This window comes from Hylaeus anthracinus, unplaced genomic scaffold, assembly GCF_026225885.1.
Source record: "Hylaeus anthracinus isolate JK02 unplaced genomic scaffold, UHH_iyHylAnth1.0_haploid 5, whole genome shotgun sequence".
Lineage (NCBI taxonomy): Eukaryota > Metazoa > Arthropoda > Insecta > Hymenoptera > Colletidae > Hylaeus > Hylaeus anthracinus.
The window spans coordinates 2,212,731-2,226,162 of NW_026535322.1; the positions used below are offsets into that span (position 1 = coordinate 2,212,731).

General features: G+C 43.5%; 2 protein-coding genes across 2 annotated transcripts in view; one reads left to right on the forward strand and one right to left on the reverse strand.

The window, feature by feature from the left end:
* Positions 1-13,432, forward strand: part of LOC128895732 (alkaline phosphatase-like) — a 199,689-nt gene that overhangs the window by 129,429 nt on the left and 56,828 nt on the right. The window lies entirely within an intron of this gene.
* Positions 1-13,432, reverse strand: part of LOC128895738 (caspase-1-like) — a 44,561-nt gene that overhangs the window by 13,265 nt on the left and 17,864 nt on the right. The window contains exons 3-4 of the mRNA XM_054158597.1: positions 7,840-8,093; positions 60-235 (exon numbers count right to left, since the gene is read on the reverse strand). Coding sequence (XP_054014572.1) covers positions 60-235; positions 7,840-8,093 — 430 coding nt within the window. The remainder of the gene's footprint in view (positions 1-59; positions 236-7,839; positions 8,094-13,432) is intronic.

The following is a 13,432-nucleotide window of genomic DNA, read 5'->3' on the forward strand; positions in this document are numbered from 1 at the left end:
AGATTTTTGAAAAAGTGGAGTTAATCGATTTATAAACATGGAAATCTAAAGTAGCTTACCTGAATGAAGAACAGCTTCGGCTTGCCGATCAAAGTTGGGCATTTTTCAGCGATGAACGATCCCCACAGCATTTCGACCGAGTACATATCATCATAGGCATGAAGATAACCCGACTGTCCGTGCGACATGGCCACTACGACTAAGCAGTCAGCGTCCGTGTGGTCCTCTTCAGCGACTATAATGAAAGGATTAATTAATTCGGTGCTGGCCAGGATAACGGGTGCAGACTGTTTGCCGCGGAAGGTAGTAGGAGGAACAATATTGGCCAAGGTTGGCCTCGTTGTTCTCACTTCTGTCCAAGAAAATCACGTACTCGTCGCTAGACTGGCTCTGTATTAACACAGCTTCACGGTCATTGAATCTTAACATGTAGAATTACTCCCTAACAGTAGCTAATCTATGTCCACATCGAGTTGCAAACGTCTCCCTCAAGCCAGACTTCTGATTCCAGGGGAAAGTTACTAATTCGAGGATTTGGGACTCAAAAAAACAAAGATCGAAACATCTTTACGTTCAATTATATGATCGTATCTTCAGCTACCAACTCGGCGAATTGAATCAGATATTGTTAAAACGAGGTATCGTCCCGACCGCATTCTCTTGATATTAAGCCTTTTCAGCGAGACTGTCGCGACAATGCCACGGTGAACAATTATTGCCGTTATAATGTGTTGTCACGCTAAGCTTGAAATCCGCAGGAAGGCAAGGATTAAACAGGATGAGTGTGCCGCATTATAGATTCGAAAGCAGCACCAGCTTCCGCACTAAATTTAATGAAAGGATTAATTAATTCAGTGTGGTCCACGGTAATGGCGACCGAGCTGTTTACTGTGATGGGTCATACGCAAGCAAATCAAGAGGTCAACTACGTCGCGTATTGTGTTCGTTGAACCTCTCACCCTTTCCGATTCCCAGCCGCGTTTACACGGCGTACGTCGTCGAGCTCGAAAATCGTTTTTCCATACGACGCGAACGTTCTTGACGAGTCGCTGAACGATTTCCTGAATTCGTTTAAGTCGGTCCTTTGCCATTACTCGCGGAAACATTCGTAATAGTGCAATTTCGCAGAAATATTTTCCTTTGTTATCGAGGGTTCTGCTTCATCCCCTTGAAAGTATTCCCGTGCAGATTGTTTCGTTTGCTCTTTTGTTCGAAGAATCGCAGGTATCGTATAATCGCCATAGAGAAAACACACCGATGGTCCTATCTCAGTCATTTACGAATCATCAAAGTCCTGAGATTTTAATCACGAGAAACAGTTCCGTCGAGTCTCACTAGGACAGCAAAATGTTAAACGTGCCACAGATTTTTAAGTGGAACTATGAGCGTTGACGTTATCACTCGAGTTTTCATTTTCTAAAGATAAATATAGGGCAAGGCAAAAGCAGCATGTTGAAGACGAATCCTCGATGTCCTCGAGCAGCTACTTGATTACTATTCTGACACACTCTGCGTTAAACTTCAATACGCCCTTCGCAACCTGTTGCGAAACTGTACTTCAGTTGAGTATTTTCACTTTAACAAACTCTCATTAAATTTTTGCGCCGTTGTGCATATTCTGAACATTCGTTTCAAAGTATTTCACTGTTCGTTCCTCGAAATGTGCATTATTTGCGATAATGCACTCTCGCGCGAACGTTAAGCGCCCATTTTGCTTTTATTTTCTCGCCCATTTATTTTCCACAATTCCCTTCTCGGCGTTCCACGAATCACCTTTCCCAATTCTGCGCCACCGTTGGGTACAGGTAGCTCCTTCTTGAAGCAATTACTCCAAGTCTTCGGACAGAACTAATCGGATTTTGTTTTATTTCTCGAGTAATTCCCTCTACTTCGCGTCGAATCAATTTCTTCGGCCCTTTATATAGGCGTTCGCTTCTTCTTGCTATCCACGGTTTATTTACTTGAACGATGTAACGAAGTCTACATTTAATTCTGCTAAGAAGGATCTCACCCACTTGGCTGCAGAATTACCTCTTCGCTCTTCAAGAATTCTCTCTAATGATTTCTACCAAACCGACATTCGAAATTTAGGAAACATGGTCGATTTATCGATTTACTAAATTTCGTCAAATTTCTTTTTTTTTATAATATATTATATTATATATTATCAATATCAATTATCATCAGAGTTAATTGGAAAATTCACGCAATGACTTTATAAGTACAGTAATTGGCATAGATAGCTTTTCTTTGATTCTGCTTGCTTTTGTTACTACAAAAAAAAAAAAAGGACAACGTCATTTTTTCGAGATGTGAGGTCCCCTTAAAGTGGGACAGAGCAATTGTATTGGTACGATGTTCTAGTGCTCGAAAATGCAAAATTCTCCCCTGAAAGTGCTCGTCGTGCCTTTGTAATACTGATAACGAATCCACCGTGCGAAGTACATGCATCGTCGACTGGATGCACTCGATGCACTCCGTTTTCAGTCGCTCGGAAACCAGTTCTACGTGCACCAAAGGTTTGGCCGTTCACGCGTTGTAAGCGCTTGTAAATGTCACTTGTGCCGTTCGCTTTCGGGCTGTGATCGTTTACAACGCCATCGACGTCAAAACTCGCGAACGCTTGTTTCACCGAAATAGAGAAATGTAGGAAACATCTGCATTTAGATAAGAAATTTCGAGCAAGGAATAAAAGAGAAGCAGCTTTTCATCGACTGTCTAAGTATCCGAAGTGAAAAGTATCGCCGAGAAGACGCGTCGAATCGAATAATCGTCGACGAAAGGGAGCGATTAAATTTTTCAATATCTTTTATGCGCGAATGAGGCAAACAAGGGGTGCTGAGCGCCGCGGCCATTCTGTGCACATGAGGCGTGCGCTTGCATTGTGCTCCGAATACGCGCGTACGGGAACGTTTCCGGTCGGTCTAACTGCGCGAAAGATCGTACATTGTGAAGCCCGATTCAAGCGAGTAATTAACCCAATTCACGAAAATGAACGAGAGGCGCGATTACTCGAGCACGTTCAAGAGTCGTCATAAGATACGTCCTATTACTACGATCACCGTAGAAAAGTATTCGTACGTGTGTCTGGGATAAATCGTTAATTTTGTTCATTTACTTGTCCTGTTTTGAAGGATCGTTCGCGTTGAACTTTACATCGCCATCCTTGTCTCGGTATAAAAGTAACGATAGAAGTTGCATCGTGGTTTATCCAGAACCCGCGGCGTTCGTTGTGTATATTTAAAAGAATGTTTCTTTTGTGGAGTATTATAGCCACTTTGCAGTTCTATGGAGCCATGTACGCGGAAACATTTCGAAGACTCGCTTTTTCCTTAGTTTTTCTGCTCGTATTTGCAACCCGAAGTTTCCCAGGACGCAGACCACGAAAATTATACCTTGAGCGCCGGAAATAGCGGAGGACACATCTTGCTAAATTCACGGAAAAAGTAATGGCTGTATTTCACCCTTGTTTCCGCGGTTCGATACTGCTTTCTAAGATAAACGCCCGAACTTCTCTCGAGTAAGTTTCATATTTCATGCATTCTAATCGTTTTCGTATTTCTTTACTCGAGTACTATAAGGAGTTTCACTCATGCTATGCTTGATACAGTTTCTATCGATTGAAATAAAATTCAGAAGAATATCGTGTTCTAAAAGTATCTGCATATTTTGGTTCGTATCTAGCACATTCACAGCTCCCGGAGCAAATAAAAATTCGCAGTTAATAACAATATCAATTGATCCGATATCAAACATATTCGATCTTCGATAAACTGCCTGTTATCGCGATTCTCTGGCTTGACGCCAACGCGAACAACCCTTAACGCGTGCCGTACCATGAAACAAGCAGTCGGCCGTGAACTGAATCATTAAATCGTGTCGTATACCGTTACGGGACTCACGACGAATTGTTTAGAACATTTTCACCTCGTTCCCGCCACACTGTTCGTCGCGTGTTCAGCCTTGATTCTAAGTGCACTTAGATATTTTTCGTAGTAACCCTTCAAAATTTGTTTTGTCATTTCTTTGATTGTGCCTCGTGTACAAAATAACGCGCCGCTAGGCACCATCAGAAAAAATTTACAAACGCTACGTTAAACAGCAACCAGAGCGACGAACGAGAAATAGCAGCATTAATCAAACCCAACCGTATTTTTCCTGAAAATTAAAGACGTCGAGGAACGAATTGCGCCATTCCCCGAGAAGATTTCATTGTTCGCCCCCCTCGGGGCCCTGTTTTCAACCAGAGCCAGACGAAAACGGCGTAACGCTGTTTGCTGCGCAAACAAAAGTCGCGTGCTCCCTTGTTCACTCGATATCGGATCCAGGGAACTGTTGTACGCGTGTTGCTGTTGGTGTTGCAACTGCGCCCGAACGGGAGAGAAACAAAATAATAGTGTTTATCTGGTCGAATTTGCGCAGTGGGAGGTGCAGATTAAAAAACTGACAGCACCTGCGTATGTTGTCTCGTTGAGGAGAAACGAGAATTATCGATTTCACGGGACGTTGCTTAAAAATATTGCGGGCGTAATGAATTTGCGCCCGTGCTCGCAGTGCAAATGAAAAATATACGCGACTGACGAGCGAAAAAAAAAACAAAAACTGGGAAACGTTATTTTCCTTTCCAGATATTAGTTTATGACGTTAAATATATTTCCTTCTCGATGATCAACGCAGGACGAGCTTCGTTTCGTTATTACTGGATATAATATACAATTGATCTCATTGATTAATTCGAACATCGTCAAACATTTGCGGCTCAATACCAAACTCAATTCGAGTTTAGCAGTTCTGAAGCTCGTTGCGAATAACTCTATTCGTGATTGTATGTTTCGACAAACATAATGTATTCATTTTACGAGAATGAATTTTACGAAAATACTTTATCGAAATAATCCTGGCATAATTTCAGGTAAAAAGCATTCGACCATGTGTTGCCAACGTTTTCAATGGTGGGTAGCATCGCGCACACAGCCTCCAATGCGGCTACTTTTCATAGTAAGCGCATGGAATGTGTTCTGCGTCGCCAGTTGAGGGAGGCTCAGGGCCAAAATCTCAACGCGCATTGCGCAGCACGTTGCGCCATTCTAAATACATCGTAATACGGTCAGGTGGGCTTCTCATTTGAGAGCGGAAGCAATCTCGCATAGGACCAGGCTACACTATCGCCCTAACCCAAAATGGCCCATCTCGTGCGCTTGTTTCTTTAGTTATTGCGTCTGAAACCCTCAGGTTTTCTTATGATCAACAAAATCGCCGAAATGATGACTTAAACACCTTCTAATTTAGCGCTGTAATTAACGCTGCATCATACTTCGAAACCTCCAAAATCCCCTCGTCATGCTTCTCGAGTACAAAAGACTCCTCCTTTCCTATACAAAATCTTCATGGACGCGGAACAAGTGTCCCCTCAACTTCAATTACCTCAAACTTCATCGTCGTCGTCCTCTCGAGACTGAACGCAATTGAATGGCTCGCGTCTAGAGGTAGTCCAGCGAGAGATGACGTTGGCAAAAAATAATCTAGAGAGTCGGAAACAGTTCTAAACTGAGCGCGATATATCTTGACGCATTCCAAGTAGCGGGGAATACGAAAAGTTTCCTTGCTTATTATAAAGTTCCACGATCATCCGACTTTCCTCTCCGCTTACACGGCCGCGTCTGTATCTCGCGCAATTGTCTCTGCTAGTTATGCTCGAGAGAAAACCGGTTACCCCCGTCCGACAGGGGAACGTTTAATGAGCTCGTTTCATTGTAAAATGTTTATGCAACTTCTCGTAGTCTTATTCATCGACGACGTCATTATCCGTCGCGGGTCAACCGTGTTGAAGGGACAGTTGGGGCGACACCCACCTCTTCTTCGAGGAATGCCGCACAAAGACCTCCGCGAAGATTATTGGTCCGTACTTGGTGGTATTCAGGCTTCATATAAGAATTTGCCGAACAAAGGATCCCGAAAGTCTCTCTAGTACACACGGCTCCTCTGCATGCGAATTCATCGATCGTACGGAGTAATGATCCAAAACAGGGATTCCCAATCTTGGAAGATATTAGAGCTAATTTCCTCAGTTTTTATTCTATCAGAGTTCTTCTTTAATTGCCAATAAACCGAACATTTTGCGAGTCTTCTTGTCCAAGAAAATCGAGTTTCAATTCGAATATCGGACACTTCACTATGTCTAGACTAGCCCGTTCTCCACGATCCATTATTTCCATTTGTGTTTGCGCCGGTAAATATTGACAGTAGTTTAAATTGCTTTCCGTCGGTTCACTATTTGACTACTCCCTCAGTTTTTATCGATCTATTAAAATAGTACGACAGAATTCAATATTACGGCGTCTCCACCTACGAGATTCAATTGTATCTGTGTTTGGGGCCTAAGATCAAATATAAAACGGTGGTGAAAAAGTAATATGAGTAGTAGAAACAGCGAGTACTAAAAATAGTAAAAATACTATCTGGAGCTGACATAATTCACCAACCCGTAATCGTACATAGTAGACGCCATTATTAAATTCCACAACAATATACGCGAGCTTCGTGACACGCGTTTTTTCTCTTTTCCCTTCCGGGATAATAAAAATATTTCAATCATGGGAGTCTCCGCTGCGTCATTTATTTTTCTTCCACTGACCCGTAAACCGAATGAAAACAAATACCGTGAAACGAGATTCGTGATGAACGGGGTCATTGAAATTCGCCATCGCGATAATACCCTCGAAAGGCGTTTTAAATGAAATGCAGGGCTGTGGCGATTGTTGCGAGCCACGGGTGGTTTAGGAACGTGCGATTTACGAGCTTCGCGCTTCCCCAAGCGATGTAAGAACATCTTTGTCCGATGGCGACAAAAGCGTTTGATAAATGTATGGCGGACAGTGTCGCGACGGTTGCCATTGTGTCAATATTTGAATGGATGAATATTTCGAGGAAAAATTCAAACAAACTGGCCAACGTGACGTTTCTCGGCGACAGCCAGCGTTTCTGTTCCGTTTACGAATGGTTTGTCTACAATTTGCGGGCTGGGGATGCCAAGACACGCTCTCCGGGGACAGGAATGGGCGGAAGTTTTGTCTGGATAAAAATATCGAATAGCAAACGAGGGACGAGCAATGTTATACTTCGATATTCGTTGAATAAAAATTAGAAGTTTGAATAGAAAGCGAAATATCACAGGGTGATAACATTATAATTCGATCGTGCGAATGTCATTGCTATTCTTCTTTTACTGAAACTACGTCAAAGAGAGACTATCCGAATAATGGAAACACCACTCGTTACGCAGAAACGGATGAAATGAATTATTACTCGTATTATCCATCTCTGTCCGTTATTTCGCATTACGGCGTTGTTTCGCGAAGCTGGCAAATAAAAAAAAAAAAAAAATGATTAAACACTGTCGGCGCGTACGTACGTAATGTGTTTTGAGTCCGAAATTGCGTTGTTCGAATTGCGCACCTGGTATGTACTTGGAATAAAAATTTCCAGGCTGGAACGATCGGGGAAATTTTTCTGCAATTTCGCGGAATTTTATAAACATTCATAATTCATACCACTCACAACGAAGTATTTATTCCGTTTTACATGTTATCGAATTGTTTGGTGATTTTAATTTCTACATTCTGCAGATTGCAAAATTCTTCTTACAATTATTCATAATTACGAACTGTATCGGATTCGTTTCTAAACGTTCTCTGAAATGGTTATTCTTCCATTTTTTTAGTTTGACTTTGTACAGTTGTTGCCTGATAGGAAATAACATGCCTAATGAAAGGTCTACTTCCTTTTCAAATTTTCCAGCGCCAAATAAGACACGATCGAATAGAGATAACGCATACTTACCACTTTTCAAGGTGGACGTTATTTTCTTAACGCTCGGATCCGGATACGTGTGAACTTCGAAGCCAAAGCGACTCAATGTCTGCGTCAAGTCGTTGCAGTCCTTTTCTGAGCCCTTCCTCGCTGTCATTTTTTGAAAGTTGACGTGGTTGAAGATTATTGCTTTGCCCCTTCTCGGGTGAGCCATGTTGTACACCTCAGAATCCCTTGATACTCGACTGTGAATGCTTGTAGCGCTCGTGGAATTGTTGGTGTCCCTAAAAACAAAACACCACATTACTCTCACTTAAATAATAAAGCTTCACTGAATTTTCTCACACTCGTTGGTATCTGGAATAATCTACTTCGCTTGGATGCGTGTGTGGGCTGTAAGGTGGACCATTCGACTCGACAAAACCGCGTACTTTTGCTATCGCGACGAGAGACGTGCGAACTGGCGCATTGTCACGGAAGAGTAGCAAGCCTTGGGTGAGATTGCCTCGTCTTTTTTCTTTGATGAATGGGCGCAGTTGCCGCAGTGGGTTAGCGTAATATTTGCCGTTAAAGGGCCATTGTTTCGTTGTCGGTGACAATCGACTCTGAAATTTCAGTTTCGTTGCTTTTACAGAGCTGCAAAAACACTTTACCGCAGTCGACTCGTTGCCTACTTTTAACCGAAGAAAGAATTCTCTGTACTCATCCGGTTCTCGGTTTGTTCGAGAGTGGTTGTTGGTGGAGGATCCTCAAAACGGTTGTTTCGGACAGATAAATTCTCGCGGCTGGCCCCTTGACCCACAGGTGCCCAAAACAATTCCCCGGATGAAAATATTGATTGACGAGTAAAAAATAAAAAAATAAATTATTTATACTTCCGATAGAAACGAATGTGTAGATCATACACAGAAATAACTCCCAGTGAAAAAGTGAAATGGGTTTTCGAAACAAACGATGAAGTGAAAATTTGGATTAATTCATGTAACTGACTAAGAAATAACTTCACTTGTTGATAATAAAATAAACTTCGCGCAGTAGAGGGTCAATGCATAAAACACGTGCAACGTATAAAAACGTACTTGAAACGCATCGAAATTAATTGAAAGCTGTACGAATCTCAAACTGGAGTACTTTCGTTTAGATACACCCTGTACGCGACGTGTTAGCAACGTTTCAATATTGGACATTTCCAATACAGATCTGCGCGGTATGAATATTACATTAAGAGTTATGAGATGTGGTACGTAAACAAGGCCAATGAAATATCGACGCCCGAATTTTGGGAGTTTTTCGCGATTTCTGTATCAAAGGCTTTAAAATCACGTCTCGCGTTCCCACTGACTGCATTTCAAGCTATTTAAATATTCCCACTGCACGCTGAAACAATTCACGATACGTTGTTATGGCTCGCACGCGGCTGCATATTGTAAACGAATGGTATTTGAATGGAGATACGTATTCACTATGGAAATTACACGTTGCAATTAAATCGCAAGTGGCTATACCACGATAATAATAAAGCTTCTAAAAAGAGTGTCGAATTCCCCGATCGTATTCTTCTCGCGTGCGAAATGTACGCACAGCTCGAAACGTTTCCCGTCGTGTTGCTATCATTCGATGACGTCAATTTGCTTTCACGCTTCCACACAAAAGAAACGTCAACGCTTAAAAAATGACAAATCATACATTGCACGCTAGTCTTGATTCCGAATGACGATGAATTATAGCTTTACCGAGCTGTATTAGTATATCCACCCAATGAATGCGCATAGAGGAGACGAGGGTGCAATTGCTCCCTCGCACCCCGTCGAGCATACCGCTGATTGTGAGTTGTTACACGGCAAATTACACGCTCGACGCGAGTATCCCATTTGTACTTTACGATTATGGTGCACGCGCTAGCGCCCAATAACTTGCAAGTGCATATTTCTGCTTGTCGCCGGCGAAATTCGGTGTTCCGGACTGTAGACGATCGATACAGAGCTAAAAAACGATACGCTGCAACGAAAGAGCTCGGGGGTACGGTTTCGGCGCAGGTATCGGTTTCGTCCGCCTGGGGCTTTTCGCGTCCCTCGTAAAATTTGGAATCTCCGAAGAGCTGCGTTGTTGGAACAACGCCACGCTCAACGTGCAACAAATAACATCTAGGACGGAGGTCGGAGACGCGACGGGGTGCACGCCAGTTCAAAAACTTTTCGACGTTCATGCGACCGCAGGTTAACGAATGAACGTCGCGCCGGTGACCGCGGGAGTTCTAATTATTTTCGGAGAATATATCGTCGCTTCGATGACCGTCAATTCCCGCGCGAGTTGTTTACTGGTAACCGCGCTTTGATTTAAAAAAAAGTAAGGACATCTTTGAGGTATTAACGCTTCGGACTCTGCGCCATCTCGTTGAAAAATTTACGAACAGACAAAATATTATCATTTAATTTAGACAAACATCTTCAATAGATATAGAGGATACGAGTACTTATGAGACTGACTCTAAGTCCTGTATATTCGCATAATTGGGTGAAAATTCCGATCAAGGGAGACAATGGTCGGATTAATTAGTTCTATCCGCGGAGATGGGTATAGAGAATGGGTGGTGGACACATGGGATCCGAGAGGGAAGACCCAGACTCGACATGGTGTTCCACGAGGAAGACCCCCAAACTCATCGGACGGGACATGAATGATACCGTGCCTTTGGGATGCGAGGCAGACGATACGGAATTCGAGGAATCGGGATAGACGACACGGGACTCGTGGGACTCAATCCAAGCGACTACGGATCTATGGAATCCCGTGCAGTTACGACCGCTGGACTCGTGGCACCTGATACCGATTGCGCTGCATTCGCGGAATACGATACGAAATAACTCGAGTCTATGGAAGTAGATACAGACGATTTCTGGGGCCCCAGAGGGTTTAAAACGATTCGGGTGTCCGAGTTAGGTGTGCGGGGATCTAAAGTTTCGCGGCAGACCTCGGATTTCAGGAGATGTATCGAGAGATTTTATGGGTTTCGGGCGATAGTGATCCTAAAAATGTTGCCGACGTGGGTGGATTCGAATGGTCCTTCGATCTTGTCGACTGTTCTTCAGGTTTTCTTTGTTATTACAAAAATGCAATCTCAAAACTCTTGAAAAATCTTTCATTAACCCTTTAGCCTGTGACAACGTGCGAGACACGTGATAAGGGATTTGACTCGAACGTGAAAAACACGAGTCTTGCTCCGAAAATCCGAGGATCCACACCTTTTAAAACCTTGATTTAAAGCAGCAATAAAGTTATCGGAACCGAAGCCTCGTGTATCGACTCTGCAAGCTCGGCGCGGCGATTTTAAGCGCAAAATGAGTCCGCGCAAATGAATTATACGCGTACTTATTTACAAGAGGACACGATACGAAGTAATAATTTCGAAAATAAATATTAGAAATGTCTCGTAGTCCCGAGTTACAGCGTGTTAAATGGAAGCTCCGGCAATGTCCTATTTCATCGTTACAGGGCTCCATGGCAGGTTCGCCGGCACCGTTCACACGTTCTTCCTTTTAAACGGGGCGACACCGTCTAACCTTGCGCAAAGTACACCCATCCCTCGAAAGTGCATGAGGCTGTTTCGTACTTTCCACTCACGTAGGTCTTCGCCACGGACGGGAAATCTTGCTTAGGATAGAGACGGTCGGTTCTCGCAGGCGAACGTGAGCACCGTCCACCGAATCATCCGACGGTCAATTTAATTTTAAGTTAGATCGCAATCCCTGGCTAAAGAACTTCCACGTAACGGTCCCGGCCGTTTCCATCGCGGTAACACGTTGCCACTCCTTGTGAACCCGTACGTGCAGCGATCGGACTTTACCAGGAAATCGGTGCTGTGCTCGATTACCGCTACTTTCGCGCTCGAGAGGAAGTAAAACGCCCCTGATACTACGCTCGCGAACCTGGTTAGTGATTCCGTGATTGGCTTTTGGGGAGAAGTGGCCTCGAGTGGTAAAGGAACTTTCTGCACTTATTGATTAGTCGAACACCGAGAGAGGCAGAGGAAACGCTTCCTCGAGGGTGCACCTCCGGGGTTGAAAATGATCTTTTCTCCGTATAAGAACAATATATCGTATTTGCATCTCAATCACCGGGTTCGCTGTTCACAAATCAAAACAGTACTTTCGATATTGATAGGTCGGAAGAGCAATGACAGCCCGAGAGTGCCATCCTCCATAGCGACGTTGTGTCACAACAAAGTATAAATCTGAAATTTCCCAAACAAATATCTTCTGACACCAAATACAGTTTTTCTTTCCTACTATATCCAACGTCGCGGGAAAGCGTAGAAGAGCCGAGCAGGGGATAAACAACATAGATTTTAAATCTTTTAGCTACATTGAACCACGAAGCGTCTCTTCCTTAAACTCGAAAATCGATATAATTCTCGAGTCAGTACATGACTCTATACCCAGATTCATTTTTGTCCAAGCCTCCTAATTAATTTTAGTAAGTTAATTCCACTTATCAAAGCGTTACTTCAGTAACGGAATCGTAAAGAAATGACAAGTTATTATTCCTCTATCGTTCCCGATGGCACGCCATCGTCCGAAAATATTTCACCGAGCTAGCAAAGTCAATTGCGCGAGCAGTCGTCTAACTTTAATCAAAGCACATCCTAAATCAAGTTACCAAAAAAAAAAAGACAGAAACGTTTCGATACCCGTCGCACGAGAGCGATACGAACTGACACTCTTGTCGCAGTGGAATTCCGCGCGAAAAGCCGCGCGACGCTTCCTCTCGCTCCAATTGTATACAATCGGTAGAATCGTTCTCCAGAGATTTATATTCGCGACGTCGAGATCGGGGAAGGGGCGGATAGAGGTCGGAACGGTCTCGTTGCAAAATATTTTCAAGCTCAAAGGAAATGCGGCGAGCCGCTATAATACCGGTAACTCGTTTCTCTTCCAATGAACATTTGTCTGTTAATGGGCGTCGGGTCCGCGCCTTTATGACTAGTTTGTAAGCATTCTGCGGGTAGCCTTTGTCAACCGAACCTCGTTGTCCGTGTCCGCGAGCATGGATTTTCCGCGTGTTCTTCAGCGTGGTAGAATTCACCCGGGGAAAAAGTCTTTCAACTGGGAACGTAATATCTCGAGCCGTTTAAAAGGTCGATCCGTTGCCCCGCGGTGTTTTGTGAATCTCCTCCGCGTGTTGCTCTACTCGTTCTGTTTTATTTCGCGTGTACATTTCGCTCGACGCACACTGCCTTCGAGGAGTTCAAAATACCGCTGGTAAAGTTTACGGCAACATCTTAGGAACCATGGGAATCTTAACGACGCGGCTGATTCGGATAATGAGCGCGCAAGAGCTCAGGTTCGCTATTTTTACCAATATTCAATTGAAACATTTTTTTCTTTCATCATAATTTTACGGGCGATTTTTATTTTGAAATAACGTAGAGCCATGTTTGTAAAATCGCTCAGAAAGCTGCGCAACCAGCAACGTTTACCTTTGGCGAGATCGAAATCGCGATAGAGTTGAGTGACACGTATACATATTCGAATTGGGTTCCGGCCGCAGGAAATAGCATCAGATAATACGTCGTGTCATCCGCAGAGATCGTTCGCAGTTTTGCGAAACTCCCATCGCTGTCAAT